This window comes from Falco punctatus, assembly GCF_963210335.1.
Source record: "Falco punctatus genome assembly, chromosome: 1".
NCBI classification, from domain to species: domain Eukaryota; kingdom Metazoa; phylum Chordata; class Aves; order Falconiformes; family Falconidae; genus Falco; species Falco punctatus.
The window spans coordinates 41,015,360-41,032,136 of NC_137580.1; the positions used below are offsets into that span (position 1 = coordinate 41,015,360).

At 42.7% G+C, this 16,777-nt stretch overlaps 1 protein-coding gene across 3 annotated transcripts in view; it reads left to right on the forward strand.

Moving 5' to 3' along the window:
- Positions 1–16,777, forward strand: part of SMOX (spermine oxidase) — a 56,341-nt gene that overhangs the window by 20,393 nt on the left and 19,171 nt on the right. The window contains exons 1-3 of one of the 3 annotated variants that reach the window (XM_080396772.1): positions 639–790; positions 10,493–10,727; positions 15,269–15,495. In XM_080396772.1, coding sequence (XP_080252898.1) covers positions 10,520–10,727; positions 15,269–15,495 — 435 coding nt within the window. In that variant the 5' untranslated portion in view covers positions 639–790; positions 10,493–10,519. Of the gene's footprint in view, positions 1–638; positions 791–4,954; positions 5,115–10,492; positions 10,728–15,268; positions 15,496–16,777 lie in introns of those variants that run through there. The other 2 variants (XM_080396773.1, XM_080396771.1) reach the window with 2 other exon arrangements.

Consider the following 16,777-nt stretch of genomic DNA (forward strand, 5'->3'; position numbering starts at 1 on the left):
TTTGTAAAGTCAGAACTCTGGCACCCACTTACAAAGTGGGCTCTGCTCCCTGCCTGCTCCATTTTTGCTGGTTTGTTGTCTAAAATTGTCTGCCCAGCCCACTGCCCTGCCAGCTCTGCCGATCGTCTCTCAGCAGGGAGGCTAGCCCACCTGTGATGGGTATGGGAGCTGGTGGCTCGTTGCAGTGCTTCCTGACCCTCCTTGTCTTGAAGACCGGATTATCATAGATGCTGTTCTGTCCATATTTCCCACTCTCTGCGGGCCACTGGTCTGATCGCTCAGAGATCTGGACTCTAGCTAGCTATGTCTTTTCTTGCAATGCAGCTTTGGATAATCTGCTCAGAAAATCATGTGGCAAAGGAGGCACCCATTGTCTCTAAGCTGGCAGAAGATCTTATAATGGAACTTTTTCCACCATCTTTGTTGATTCAGGGATAATTACAAAATGTCAGATTTGAAGATTTATTCTCTTTTCTCCCCTGCGTTTTTCCTGGATGACAGTGTTGCGGGAAGAGGCAAAGGGGACAGCTGTCTTGGATCATACTTAGAATATGAAAGGGAAATACCCTTTCTCAGAACAAGTTGTTGCTGTTGAACTTAAACATTTCTGCTTCCTTTTCTAGGCTGGCAGTGTAGGACCACAGAGTGGTGCTGTGCTTGGAGCCTGTAGCCTGCATAAAGTCTTATGGCCTCAACTCTAAAATCCAGCAGCTTTGGGCTGCTTGTCATTCATAACTAGCGGAGTAGTTTTACAGAGGTGGCTCCTGGTGGTCGTCTTTATCTGACACAGGTAGGTGAAATGGCTTGCCCAAGGTCCCACAGACCATCAGTGGCCACAGTAGGAGTCGGAGACCAATATTTGTTGTGTGTGTGTTGAGGAAGCACAGCTTCTTCCCAGCTTGGAAAGAGGAAACAACTTAGTATGGCCCCATCTCTGTCTCCCCTGAGGTATGGAGAGGTGGTATTTCTGGCAGTGAGGGGGTAAATGAAGATAAGGCTTGTCATGTTTTGTTTAAAGAATAAAGGCTAGGCAGCCCAGCTAAGGTCACCTTCTGAGGCTGGAGGAGACCTGAGTTTGGACAGGCAAAGATTAATGCTGTAATTTCCCTCTGTCTTTTTTGGGATATGTCCAGAGGAAGAGGAGTGCAGAGTCAGCCTGAAGGCCTTCAAAAAACCTGATGCCAGGATTTTGGGTGCGAGGCTGCAGGTTTGGCATATGGGTAAAATGGGAAGCATTTTATTCATGCATCTGTCTGAGAGTGCATGTGGTATGTTACTAATGTGTTTCCTTCCTTGATGTCTGATCCAGCTCTGCATTCACTGTGTGTCAGTCACTGGGGTGGGTCAGTAATTTGTAAATGGGGCTCGTAGATGCTAATGTGAGATGGATGCTACTGAACTGCAGCCTTTTCAGCACCTCGAGCCACATTTAATGGCTTGGGCTTTTACACGGGCAAATTTTAGTGGGTGGTAGCATTTGTCTTCAGTTCCAGCTTGCTTTTCTCTCACAGCCATCCCTATAAATTCCAGCAACTCTCTGGAAATTGAACCACTTTGTTTTGGCTTTTGCCTGTGGAAAAATAAGGCAGGACATAAGTTGCCTGTCTGCGACAGGAGTGCTGGCTTGTTTTTGTGAGAAGCTGTCTGGCTTCTTTGTACCATCATGGTGAGAAAGACGAGCGTGGTCATCTCTCTGTCACCAGGGCTTGTGGGCAGAGGTGAGGCACACAGGATAAATGGGTTGTATTGGTGGTGTGGATGGAGTAGAGAGGGATGCTGTAGAGATGGTGGAGATGCTCCACTGAAAACCTGCTTGGGTCCAAGGAGAATTTCTCACTCGGGCTCAGATATCCCCATGCAGCATCTCCAAGCCTCCTGGCTCTGGTCAGGCATGAAGAGATGATGAGGAGCAAGGGGATGAAGTTGTGCTGATGGGAAAAGCAAGGATTTTTGGATCTGTCTTGCTTGTTCCAATACTGGAAAACACCGCATTCAAGGAGAATGTGCTGGTGATGGTCCTACTTGGAGCAGAAGGTTGATGCAGAGCTTCTCAGGGGCTGCTTCTGACCAACACCAGTTTCAGTGAGCTGTCAGAACAGGTCTTCTCTGCCAGGGCCTGCTGCCTGCCCAGACCTGGCAGCTGCCTGCAAAAGAGGACAGCAGGACTGGTCTGGGGCTGAGTGACTTGTTCCAGCTGCCCACATCCAGCTGGCAAACCTGTTTAGACTAAAATGCTGACTTGAATAAAGCCTGAGTATGAGGATGGTGATGATGAAATGCTACTCTTCAGGTCGTTTCAGCCCAGCAGCTGGAGATGATTTTCCAGCATGTGCAGGCATAGCACAAGTTAACCTTGATCTCACTGGTGCGGGTGCTGTTGGTGACACAGGTTTATGAGCTTGGGAAGGGCTCTGGTATGTATGTAGATGGCTGCGGACCATTATCCCGCTCCTGCAGCTCTCCAGGTAGCTGAATAAATGAGGCGTGTCTGCTTCCGATGCAATAAACCTCCCATTGTGCTGCAGACGCAACCTTGCCAGGTTGGTGTTTGCACAACTACTGTACAAAGGCAGCTTATAACAGCAGGCTTGTTTTGCTCACGTACCTGACTGACGTGGAGTACTTAAGTTCAATTAATAATGCTCCTGCCTTCTGTTGAAAGGGGGTTTGTACTTAACCCGTGCTGGTATAAATGGTGATTCTGAAAAGCATTGTGAGTGAGTTTGTCGTGCAACCTGCTGGATTAAAAAGAAGCGGGGGGGATATGGGGACAAGGAAAAAAGAGACGTATCTTCCAGTCTGACATGTTTACAGCCTGGAGAGCTTGGAAGGAGCATCTCGTAATAACAGGCAGTAAGGATTAATGTGCTTGCTTCTGAGAAGGCTGATGGAAGGGGAAAAGAGGGAGAAGTTACAAAATCCTTGTTTGTTGTGCCAGGAGCAGTGGAGAGCCACAGCTAACAGTGATAGGAGGCATGGGTGACCAGCACAGAAATCTCCTTCCACTTCATTTCTGTATCAACTCAGAGAGATGATCTGCTCTATCCTGGCCTATACTCAGTGGGCAGCCTGAGCCTGAAGCCTGGAAAGGTGTTAAAGGAGATAAAATTGCTCCAACTAGAATAATCCTTCCAAGCCTTTCTCCCTCAGCTTAGAAAAAAAGGTGCACTAGAGATGATAATTGAAAATTTTGTTATTGCAGTTACTTAGATAAACATTACTCATTACAACCATACACTTGCTTAGTACAAGTAGTGCTAGACTGTGTAATGAGTTAATGGCCTAAAGACTAGAGTGTCTTTACATCTGCTGAATAAGTTGCCTGTCTGTTTCCATTGTGGAACTTTTGCACATAGGCTTTGCTTGTTGTGCTTTCAGATAACCACTCTTCTGTATGCAGTTGTTGAAATAATAGAGATTATTACATCTATTGAAAAATGGCTTTTGAAACTGTACTAACAATTTTGCACGGTTGCTTTTATTATTATTATTATTATTATTACTTCTATTTTATTGTTTTCTGAGGCCCAGGAGATGCCCTGTACTGGGTGGTCTGTGCAAATTTCCATTCCTTAGGCATCACTGGAAACCACCTGCTTGTGCACTCCATCTCTGCAAAACTATGCTAATAATGCATGTGCTCAGAAACATACAGTTCTGCACCATAGTAGATTCCTGAAGTGCAAAGGCCAGAAAGTTTCATCTTGCAGATCTGCCCTGGCCATCTCCATCAAATGGGCAGGAGCATTTCTAGCACCACAACCCTGTCTTCTGGTGGGACCGGAGTGTGTAGTCTATGAGATATTGGATCCTGATTTAAAAGCTTCAAGCAGTATACTCTCTGTCTTTAGTGAAAAGTATTTCAACAACTGATTAGTGTCAGTGTTACAAGTAGCCATCTTATTTCTGTTCTGAATTTTTCTGTCTTCTGGTCTTGGTTGCTCAGTCTCACTTTGTCTCTGCTTAGATTGAATTAATCCTTTGGTGTCAAGTATTCTCAGTTTGTAAACACTTTCAGACTGTGTTGAAAAATGTGCGTTACAGATACATGTATATTTCGTGCCCCTTCATGTGTTGATAGTATCTTGAGTAGTTGCACTTAAAAATAAAATAGTAGTGTGTTTATTCCTTGTGCTTCCATTTAGTCTTTCAACTGAAATGAAGTCTTGTTGTTTTTATCTGTGTTCCTTTCAAAAACACAGAATATTGCTGTTTAGGTTTCTGACTAAGGATGATGCTTAATTCCCATCAATTAAAAACCTAGAGGGAATGAAGTGACTCCTGGTAAATTTTGGTTGATTTATGTTGGAGCTTCTTGGTCTGTGCGGTCAGCAGAGAGTTAGTTTGTGTTGATGATGCATTTCTCACCCTCCAGACTGGCTGTTACACTTGTGTTGAATTGAAAATTTTCATACTAACTATAGAAGGACCAAGAAATTCAGGCAAATAGTGTGGTTAGGAAAGAAAACGGCATCCTTGTGCAGAATTCTTGGAATAGCACATGGAAGTATAGCCACTGGCTGCCTCTTCTGGAGGTACAGTTCCTCTCAACCCGATTTTAGCTGTCGAAAACTATTTCTAGATCAGTATGTCATGGTAATATGAGGTGAAATGTTGAGTGGAAGAGTCAGTGCTGAGGTTCCCATGTCTGTAAGTGTGTGTCCCCAGAGGCTCCAGGTTGGACTTACAGTACTCTAGTCCCATAATATATGCCCCTTAGTGGCTGGGATATATTTTGGCTCTCTTGAAATGCATCTCGTAGTTCAGTTTCATCCACAAGGAGTGAAGCTGTTAGGTTGCTTTGATACCATTGCACAGCACAAATGAAGGCATAGGAGGTGGGGGTGTTAAGGTTACTCCAAAGCAAACTCCTGATCCTAGCTAAACTGCTGATGTAAGAGGACTCAGAAGAGTTAGGTGATTGTCTTAAACTAGTCTGGAATCTTCCTTTCAGCTTGCCCATCCTAAGATAGGTGTGGCAAAGGTCAGCAGGATGGATTACTCCTCCTCTCCATCACCTGAAAGGCTGCAGGCAGAAGATGGAAGTTGGACACCAAAATGATGACATGGGGTGAGACGAGTCCCAGCTGGGATGACCATGATTGGAGTCTCTGGTAAGCTGGGAGCTTGCAGCTGTGGTGCTGTGTTACATGAAATCTGAAAGGAGAGGAAGGTCACTTCTTTTAATACCAGCCAATCCTGGTAGAAAAAAAAAAAACAAACAAACCAAACCCCCCCAACCAACTACCAGACAAGCCTTTACGCATGCGAGCACGTTGCCTTGTATGAGTATTTGTGTAATTACGGCTAAGACAGTACTACCACAAAAGTATTTGATTGAGCTAAGAATAGCAGATTTCCTTGAGAAACGTTTTTGTTTATTTTTGTTTTGTATTTTTAAATTGTTGGAGCCTCGGTGACCTTTTTCTTAAGGGTCCTAGAAGAATAGCCTGATTAGAGAGTATTGTTGTAATAAGGAGGGCAGTTGTGAACTGTCTTAATTCTCTGGCTTCTTCCTTGTGACCTGCCAGGTTTTACTGGCAAAATAAGAAAAAAAAAAAAAATCATGAAGTGGACATACCTCTGAACTTTATTGCTATTGCTGCTGGATTAAAGGTAGAGAAGGCTAATGTGATGTTTACATTCATGCTGTTTCTAGGTTGCCATTGTCTGTGGGGCCGTTGTAACTTAAGTAAGTAGAAGGAACTCTCTGTTAAAGGGAGTGTATCCAGAATATATCCTTATTAAAAAGATGAAGCATAAGAATCTATTCAAAATAATTTCTAAGTTATTGCTAGGATAGCTCTGGTGTGAAGACCTTCTGAAAGCTAACAAGGCTCCTCTGTGCAGATGAAAAGTCATTTCCCTGGGAGCTGTCAGTGGGCTTGGCACATAGCTAAGATCAGCAGAGATGAAGGGATGGGGAGCTCGTAGGATTGAAGGGTACAAATGACAGAAATGGAAACTTGTGATTCTGGGTTGGTAGAATGTTGCCCATCTTAGAAAATATGTTTTTGCAAAGATTTGTCTGCTTGCTGGGAAACAGCAGTTGTGCTCAGGATTTCTTTTTTTTTTTTTTGGGGGGTGTGTGTGTGATTTTAGGGATTTTTACAGGGGTGTTTTTGAATGAAGGAAATGGGTGATAGTGAGAAAGAACGAACAAAGGGTTGTAGCACCTAGGAAGGCAAGGGCAAAATGGCAATAGAGATTGATAAAGGGGAGCAGGTCTGGAAGAAGAAGTGATTAAAATATCATGAGTAAGACACTTAGATATGCAAGAGGTAAAAGGATCAAAGCTGTAATTTTAAGACGGAAGGTTGGCTAACTTTTTTTCTTGTGGGTAATAGGGGCCTGTTAGCTGTCACACAGCAAAGGTATAAGCAAGACAAAGCAGTGGGAACTTTAGTGAAGCTATGATTTAGTACTTCACTTGCTCTTAGATGGGTACAAAGTAAAATTACAGCCTCGGAGAGATTCATAGTACTACAGCTAACACACCTCTTACCCTGTGATGAAAAAAACCAACCACCAAAACAACCCTTTTTGGCAATCAAGAGAAAGTAAAAAGCCAAACTATTTTTGTGTCAGAGGACCTGGTAATATTAAGTGGCTGAAGCCCTAAGTGGTGGCCAGACAAGTAGTGAAGGTAGAGCATTGCACATAATAGATTGTACTTTATGTGCTTGTCTTACTTACGCGCCTAATAGCGTGTGTAATTGATACTGAAATAAAGTGTAGTGGGGATTCATATATTTTTATTGTCCGTTCATTTCACAGTGGAGCATGTATCCTGGTTGGAAAGCCCAAGGTCTTGTTAAATTTTAATTGCCTTCCCCTGCCGATCATACGGTAAAGGCTGTTGGCTAATTAAGGATGGTTTTTAAATCAGGATTCTGTACACACAAAATACCCTGTTATTTTCTCATGTGTCTAGACAGGTCACCTAATCCAGTCTTAAAATGCTGAAACAGGAGGGGAAAACATTTTCTTGAAGCTTTCATGTGAAGAATTTGCATGAGTTTGCTGAAACCAGGAGTGAGAAAGCTGTACTTAAAGAACTGAGCTAACTAGAGTAATTCCTGCAGGATGTAGGTGGCAGAAAATATGTTCCTTTATGGTGGCAATTAAAATAGATGCATTGAAGTGCTATCTGGAGACTGGATGAGAAGTAGAGAGTGTTGTAGAATGTCTATGGGTCGTAGTAACTCTTACTAGAAATGTCTTCAAGATTTATTTCAGCTGTGCGTTTATGATAGTTTACAAATGAGGAAGGACTAGCCAGATTAAGATTTATTTCTTCCTGAAGAAGTGATAACTAGGATCATATGTTGAGCGTTCTTAGCACTGAGGAGAATGTGAACAAGGAATGACTGTTTCTTACAACATAGTTTTGGGGGATGTCCTCAATTTTCAGTAGGAGTTTTGAAATCACCAAAAGGACATTAATATTTGCACAAGGTTAGTAGACTGCAGAGCTCCTCACCACAACATTATTGTGAAGGTCAGAAGTATAGAGGGATTCAAAAAGGAAAAAGGAGTTGGCAAATGCAATGGGGAGAAGCCCCGGGGGTTGTTAGACTCAGTGGTCTGGACATTATCTCTCCCTTACAGTCTTTATTGGACTTACTGCTGGAAGCTGGTGCTGCCAGGAGACGGTCATTCCTCTTTGTACCAACACCAGACTTTTCCACGTGACTTGCTGTTGCAGTTCTTTAAAAACTTTACCGCTTTTCCCTTCATATCCTGGTGGTAGACTTTCTTGGAGCTCTGAATACAGGGATCCCAATGTTTGGGGCCCATCTTAAGATCTTAAAAGAACCCAGAGAAATTTGATTTCCCATCTTGTTAGATTAAAAGTTGATAAATTGAGATGTGTGGGAGGGGAAGTAAAGGACCAGTGATTGACAGGGCCCAAGAAATGTGGCTTTGCTCAGCCTCAAGAGAAGGTGGTGGAAAAATCCATTTCTTTGTAGGAAACCCAGCTCCTTCCCATTGTCCTGCACTGGTAAATACAGAAAAGTGATGCTTCCTTTTTTTATAGTTGGGCTTTTAACTAGAATGTTATCCCTTATCTCTGTTTGTGGGAGTCTGTTGGGGAGCGGGCTTGTCGTTGTATCAGCCTCTGACTGGTGAGGATTTCACCTACACATTATGGAGCAGTTCCCAGCTAACTCTCAAGGGAGGCCCTCCATATCTGGAGTGCCATGTTCCTCTTTGTCTTAGCCCATTCTGAAAATCCACTTTCAGAGTGGATTAAGATAAAAAAGAACAAAACACTCCTGTCCAAGATGGGGGAAGTCCACGAAAGCAATGAATCAACATCAGAGTCAAGTAGAGACAAGTCTCAAGGTGTTTGCAACTGGAAACTTGGCCCATCTCACCAAGCTACGGTAGGGAGGGAGCTTTGCACCCTCCACTATCCTGTCTGCTCCAGATCTTACTGTTTCTTGTGGAACAGGGAAGAAATCGTTCACTGCTACTTCTTTAAACTGTTGTACTGGTTTTGAATCCAGCTTGCTCAGACTAAGTCCAGTGCCTGGTTTTGGCTGCTCACAGCTTTTCTGCCTGTCAAATGACCATGATTCGTGACGGATTCTTTCACCATGGACTAGAAAGCATCAGATGCTTGACATGTTTTGACTTCAGCTTGGAAATAACTCTCCAAACACTAATGTCTGGCTCCCTATGATAAACATCTGCTAGCTGAGATCTGTTAGTCAGGAGGTGAAAACAGTGAGATGATTGATTGTGGTTGCAGGTAGAAGTTTTTAGCATGGCTGCAGGCAGAGCTGCTCATTGTCACCTGTTCCGTTGTTCAGAGGCAGTTGGAACGAGCTGTACTGGCAGAAGCAGAGCTTGTTACAGGCACTGTGCTGATCTCTTTTGCAGGTGAGCCCAGATAGGGTGGATTGAGCTGAAGTTGTTCCAGTTGAAACGAAACATTTTCAAAATAGATGTCAAGAGCTCCGGCAGGACCACTTTACTTTTTATACCACTGCCTAAATCACTGCTGACTGCAGTCTGGTGTCTCTTACAGAGGGCAGGAGATAGATGCTTGGTCAACATACATAAATTCTTCAAGATCCTGGAGAAAAAGGGACTGTCCAGATGAAACCACTATTGCTTTGTACTTAATTAATATGCATGACCGTATACTGTGATAGTCCAGCAGTGTCTTAAGTGCAAAAGTTTGTCTCTCCTGGTGCTGCAAGAGAGGAGCAGGAGTCTTTGATGCTGGCCAGGTGTTGGGCAAATTGGAGAAGAGCTCAGAAGGTGTATCCAGTAGCTTGGCAACAGGTAGAGGCAGCATACTATCTCCTTGGATTTGTCTGCATTCAGTAAGTGTTGGGTAGGGAGGACAGTAAGCTTGGGAATGATGTGTGCACTCTATCTAAATCACTGGGTTCTAGATGATTCAAGGGGTGATGAACACACAGCCCAGGATTCGTCCTTTGCAAGTCAGGACTGATGTCTTCTTGGGCCTGGTAGAGTATGGGTCTCTGTACCCTGTTCCTTTGTGCTCTTGAGGGCAGGTGTGAACCTACCCAGAACCAGATGACTATACATTGACATTCGTGTACAAAGACATCCTACATTGGTGATCCCTGATTAAAATTTAACCTTAATCATGGACTCAGGATGTGTACTAAAATAAGGTGATGGGCCTGACAACTAAGGGTATGCACAGTTAAAGAGATGGCTTTGAGGAGTTTGCAAAGAAAAACAGGATGCTGCTTGGAGGAGCAGTCAGGTGCATTCTGTAGCTGGAGATAGAATTGGACTAGTCAGGACTGGGATGGGTTTGAACTGCTCTTCATCAAAGGCTGAGGCAGATCCTGATGTGGCTGGACAGTGTTGGCTCCAGGGGTTGCATCATGTGGCTGGGCGTTCTTGAGCTGGCCCTTGTTGGCTTTCATCAGTTGAAACATTTTTCCGTCTGTACCATTTCTGTAATCATCGGTTTGATATCTGATCTCCATGCTTTGAGCTAAATCCTCTTTACCTAGTCCCCTAGTTATATGATCTAAAGCTTATGCTTTGAGGTTGCCACAGAGGCAAAGTGAAGCTTCATCACTGTGTTGTGGGGCATGTCGGCACTGAGCATGTGGTTTTCTTTCATTCTTTTTTTTAAAAAAAAAAGTCTTTACCACAAAATTGCCGCTTTTGAAGGTTATATAAAGAGATGGGAGTTTGAAAATCCTTTGACTTCTCTGGAATTGGTCTACATGGTACAAGAGGGTGGAGATTTCTGGAGTTTCCAGTGCTGGTGCTTCAGGACAAAAAGTTGTTGCATCCCAGTTTGACCTCAGTTATCCTTCCTATGCATCCCAGTTTGAAGACTTGGTCTAGTTCACAAGTTTTCTTTTCTGCTAGACTTTTGTGTTGTTTGTTTGTGGGTTTTTTTTTGTTTTCAGACTTCCTTAGGATTTTTAACGGCAGAGGATAAGTTTGAGCCGAGTTCTCTGAACACACTTGTTTGCTTTTTCCATAGGTTCCTTAGAAAGAGAGCTTGGACGGCATGCAAAGTTGTGAAATATCTGCAGACAGCACGGATGATCCTCTTAGTAGTGGCCTACGGAGAAAACGACAGCCTCGAATAGTAGTTATTGGTGCTGGGCTTGCAGGCCTGTCAGCAGCGAAAGCGCTCTTGGAAAGCGGTTTCACGGATGTAACTATCCTTGAGGCGACTGACCGAATTGGAGGCCGTGTACAAAGTGTGAAACTTGGTAAGAGCAGCATTTTGGGAGTAATGCACTGGGCTTTCTTTATTCTGGTAGCAGGGCTTTGTGCTGTCATTAGGCTAATTTGACCTTAGAAATGTGCTTTTTCATTCAGTGTGCACATGCAAAAGGTTATTTGAGGAGTGATGTTGTCAGGATCATAAATCCTTGGGCTCTTTTCGGGGTGGGTGGGTGAGTCTGAGCTAGTTTGTGCATCTCTTCTGAAGGAGGGCTGCTCCAAAACCATGTTTCTATGAAATTAAGATCTCTGTGATTGTTTTCACCCATACAGGAAGAGCTGTGTCTCTCAGGTCTGTGGGAAGCATTCTGTGGTTAAGTAACTGTATTGAGACAGGTTCCACCAACTTTTTCAAGCTTGACTCTTGACTAGGAGCAGTCAGTAAATCCCCTGGCTAGTGAACGGCCATTTCTCAGTGACTTCCATTACTCGCAAAGGGGCAAGCTCCAAGCTATTCTGTTTCACAAATAGCCCCATTCATTTCCCTAGAACTAATTTACTGTGTAGGGCACTACCCACTGTGATTCAGACTGCTGGGAAAACCTCTTCAATATATCCTTTCATCCTGATTTGCAGCTTTCCTACCTCTGCAGCTTCCTTTCTCTGCGTGTAATAAAGGTGCGGACACAGGATATTTTAATGCCGTGTCAATTGGAAGGGCTTGTAACATCTTTAAATGCAAAACTACTGGAACAAACATTGCCCTTTGCAGCACAGTAGTCAATGAAACTTTCCCTGGTATCTAGAAGGGCATTGCCTGTCTCTTCTCTGCAGGAGGCAAAAAGCTCTTCACTTTTACCGAATTGCCTTCCTGATTTCAATTAACTAGTTCTGTTTCTGGTCACACTCCGTATTTATTAACTTTGGCCTCTTGCTGCCCTCCTTTTTATTTGTCAGGTGCTTATATCACTTAGTATTTTTTATTTGATAAACTCACCACAGTAAATAAACAGTAGTGTCCCATGAACTTGCAGAAGGGAAATGAGTGAAAAAGCAATCGGACAAATTGAATCTCCAGGGCTTGAACAGGGCACTTTACATTCTGCTGAGACTTGGCACAGAAGTTAGAATGGGAAGTGTGTCCTTTACTCACAATACACTGTATTAAAAATATCCTGGATCATGTCTGTGAGAGGAGGGAAGTGTTAAAGACCCAAAATCTTCAGGGAGCAATATATTGTTTTGTCAGTGCACCTGTGAAATAGTTTTGTTGTACTAGTTTTGAGACCAATTCTCTCACCTTTAGACATCTTCACCAGTTACTTGTATCTTTGCTGTTGCAGGGCATCTGCTTCCTCCCGTTCATCAGCGCTTCTTGGCTAACGTGAGACAAGAGCAGGCTTTTCAGTCTGGTGGAGGTCTTGCACTTGGTAGATGTAACTGTTATTTGCAGAGCAGAGGACCAGGAAACCAAAGTCTTGATCTTTTAATACCTTTCTTAAAACTACAAACTAATTGTCTTTTCTTATCCTCTGCAAACCATCAGAGTTACACTGTGTGGGTGTGGACTGCAGTTCTCTCCCAGGTGGGTCTGTGTTATGGCCCCATCTGTGCTTTGCAGATTCGCATGCCCTTTAGCCAAACAATTTTGGAGCTCTGTTGGGTGGTGAGATCTTCAGAAGCAGCATGTACTCAGGGCCTCCTTATTCCCTGGTATGAGGGCAAAAGGGAAGCCTGATCCTGGGCTGGGTTTTCTTCCTCTGTATTCCCTGGAGCCAGCAAGGTTGCACCTGGGGCATGCAAGACCGGCTCATTTCTCACAACTGGCTAAAGCTTACAAGAAACTGTTACAGAAGTGGTTCTTCTGGATGTTCAACATACAAACTTTTTGATCTGCTTCTGTAAATGGCATTTGAATGTTGAACTTCTCTGGCCACTCCTCTATCTGTACACATGACTAAAGATCCAGTGCAAATCTTGAATAGAGCTATGGTGGCACCTTCTCAGGGTTCTATCCTAATACTTCCACTCTCACTGAGCTGTATCTTGCAAGGGATAGTATTTTCCCTCAGCTGCATAGAGTATGTTGCTACTCGGCACAGGGAGGAATAATTTGGATTTTCAGAGGTTTATTCATTGTTTCTAGCACAGGTGAGGCAGAGGGTTTGTGTGTTTGTGGATTCTATGCGTGTTTCTTGTACATGATCTATAACATATATATCCACCATGGATATTTCGTGACAGGACACCCAAGAAATAGTCAGGGCTGAAATGGGAAATCTGAAAGTTCTGTGCGTATTCAGAAGGCTTGATACACGATCTGTGTATTACTTTAGAAAATTACTGGTATGGTGTATAGTTGTGTATAGGCCTATTTTGACTGCTGCTTGTTTCTCAGTAATTATATTCACAGAATAGGAAGCAGATTTTGTCTGTTTTTTGTTGTATTGGATGGTGCATTTGAAGTATGTTAATATTGAAACTAAAATCTTTTAAGGCCCTGAAAGTAAATTAGCCACCTCTATTTAAAAAGATGTTATTTAATTTTACGCTTTTAAATAATTTATCATGTAACTTACACTAAGTAACAGTTGGCTTATCTGCTTGGTAGAGATGATTGTGAGTTTCTAAGCGTTACAGGTAGAATGACTGTTTTTAATTTGTTGGTATTTGTTTATATTCCACACAGCTACTGAAAACAGGAGAACTTGGAACACATTGTTACCCAGCACCAACACAGTGGGACCTGCTGGAATTTTTTTTTCTTTCAAAGATCAGGTGCCCCATAAATAAGAGCTATATACAAGAGGATTGTTAGTGTAGCAGAGAGCAAGCTCCTGACATAAAGCAGCAGGCAGTATTCCTGCTGCTGATCTGGCATGTGATGACTCTCAGGAGGATTGCATTAACAAGGTGACTGCCACATGCAATATTTATGAGCTTTGTACCTTTAGCTGCCAATGTACAGCAGTCATTTCCACTAGGCTGGGTGCTCTGGGAGTGTATTGGAGTTTGTGGTGGCTTAAATATTCACACATTTGTGACTCCATGCTGCACACTCTGAGGCACATGCCTTGTTTTAGGTACACATAGAAATCTTGTGCTGTCAAGTCCTATAATATATTTTGAAGGGCAATCAGCATGCACCTTAATGATGAGATGGTTGTCTGCTTGAAAAACAAGATAATGTGGAGCTTCCATTGGAGGCAGTGTCTCAGCTGGAGAGTAGCATTTCTTGGAGCTTTTACCCATTAAACTTGACTGCGTTATAGCGTAGTGCTGCAGTGTCTTTCTGTCTGAGCATATATTTACATGTTAAACAGTATATGATAGCTAGTAACTGCATGGTCCTTTCTTCGTCAAGCAGGATCCTATTAACTATCCCACTTAATCAGGCATTCACACACCTCTGCAGAGTGAACTGCACAGTATAGTGTTGGCTGGGATATTGGGAGAACACGGCTTTGTCAGACTTTAAAACAGTTAGTTGCTCTTTCTTCTGAGAATCTGTAAAAATGTGGGTGGAGGACATGACCCAAGCTTATTTTTAGCACCTCCTTTCAGCTGCTGAACATCTCCCTGTGCCACCAGCCTAAACATGGCAGCACTGGCTTAATGGAGTGAGAGCCCTGGTGTAAGCCCCATTAATTATAAGGGAGGAGAGAGTGGGACTGACCAAACTTTTTGTATTTTGCAGACAGAGAGTATAGGTGATGAAGACTAAATGTGTTTGGCGTTTAACATGATAGTGCATCTTTTTAAGAAACCTGATAGAAATTTTCAAAGGCATAAATACTAAAATATAACCCATTTACTCATTTGAGGAATGGAAATGCAATTTTGTATTGTGCTTAATCTGAGGTATATTTGTAAATAATGTGCATTTTTAATCACAGGACAAGGTTCAGTGTGCAGGCAAATGTTGCTATCCCAGGGCCATCCAAAATTTCCTACATCTCCCTGTTGTAGATGCTTTTCTTCCTGTGTCTGGGTATCCATCCCCTCCTCTTGAATACAGTGGATATTTGAAGTCTTTAGGTACTCTATTCTTTCCCAACAACTATAATATTTATGTAAATATCCTTATATGCCCTTCTTGAAATAGTGCAGTGTGGCTTCTTACAGCTCTTTTCCTTCCCATGCCCCCTTCACTAGTACATGGCTTGTTCTGCAACTTGGGCAGGACATCCTCTGCTGTCTGATCTGTTCTTAAGCGCAGGTTTAGAGAAGATTGAGAAAGGTCAAATAGGAAGGATAGAGCAGCTAGCAACAACCATGTAAGAGCCAGGAACCTAGAAGATTCTGAATTTTACCTTTAAGTATCAGAGGTGTGTCACTGTGATGTGTCTCTGTTGGAAACATCCCATCCTCCTAGTACTATCTAAACTTGTATCCCAAAGGACTAGTTTGAAGAACACTGCCATTGCCCTCTTCTAACAGAGAAAGTTCACTTAAGTGATGTTCAAATGTGTTGTCCTTGGGCAATTGTTCTGCTTTTGCACATGTACATTTTATTGTGGGTTGAGCATGACAAGCTTTCAGGAAAATGGGCTTCAGTGACTAGTTTCCTTGGTTTACTTTCCTACAGGGCACGCCACTTTTGAACTGGGAGCTACGTGGATTCATGGTTCACATGGAAACCCAGTCTATCATCTAGCAGAAGATAATGGTTTACTTGAAGAGACTACCGATGGTGAGCGAAGTGTTGGACGGATCAGTCTTTACTCCAAGAATGGGGTGGCTTATCATCTTACCAACAATGGGCAAAGGATCCCGAAAGATGTGGTTGAAGAATTCAGTGATTTATACAACGAGGTTGGTATTCAGCTGCTTTGTGTAGGTTGTAGGTTTGCCTGAAATGGTGAGACCTCTTGACAGTTACAACTGGACAAAGCACTGGTACTGGACAAAGGTAGAAACCCAGTAATATCTTTAATTTCTTTGCAAAAAAGTCAACACTTAGTTTGCTCTTATCAGCTTACCTATAACCTATTTTCCCTGATGTGGGATTAACCACCGTTGTCAGAAGGAACAATCTTCCCACATTTGTCATCAATTTAATTGCTTCCAGCAACTGTTGCTGGGAAGATCCAGTCATTTGCTCTAGAATGAGCTACTTAGGAGTAGAGGAGGGATCAAATTGTAAAACAAAGTAGAATGCAAAACCAGCTAAATATTGTAGCCCTGTGATATTTTATTGATGTTATAAATACCGTAGTGTGCCAAAGTCAGTGCAGTATTGTAGGAATTGCAAGTTTTCTTGCATCAAAAGGAGAGGAACATCTTTTCTGGTAGATTCAGACCAGTGTGGACTTCAGTTTAAGGTTATTCTTTTGATCAATGTCCAGTGATGTCCTCTTTGGTTCAGTGTAGATGAGGGCCTCAGTATGTGGCAGAAGATCCAAACAGAAAAAAACCCCAACCAAACTACAGACACAGAATCTAAGCATACTAAATAAAAGGCTGCAAGATGGAAATGCAAATGCATGTTTGGTGGAAGGGTTAACCTCTGCTAAAAAAGCAATGAGCTAGTGTTAGTCTGACAAAAAAGGCCAATTTTACTTTCTTGTAACTTAGCACTGCTGCTGTCATCCTAGTATTTCTTTCAGAGGGGAAATGGGGTTCCTTACTGATTTGTGTGTTGAGCACACATGAATGATTGGTATTAATTCTCTCTACTTTCAGTAGGAAGATTTGGCCTTAGGTAGAGTGAAGTGAAAGAAGGAGGCTTGCCGAAGTTAATTATAATTATTCCCCACACTTTTGTCATGTCACTTATGAAGTACATTTAGGAGGGGTCAGTGCAGAATATCTAGTCTTCCAGGTAATGTGATCTCTCAGTGGGTTATATAAAACAGAGCAAAACATTATTGTTTTCATCAGGCTGTAGCCATGCCTAAAACCTTCAGATTTTCATCTGACAGTGAAATTCACCCGTATTTGACGCTTGGGTAAACACACACTAGATTCAGGTTACTCTTGCATACTTCATGTTTAAAAATGTGTCCATAAGCATTTAGAAAGCCACCAAAAGAAAAGTCACTGTAGCTGTAAAGAATTACCAAGAACTGAATGGGGAGCAGAAATGGGGATTTTA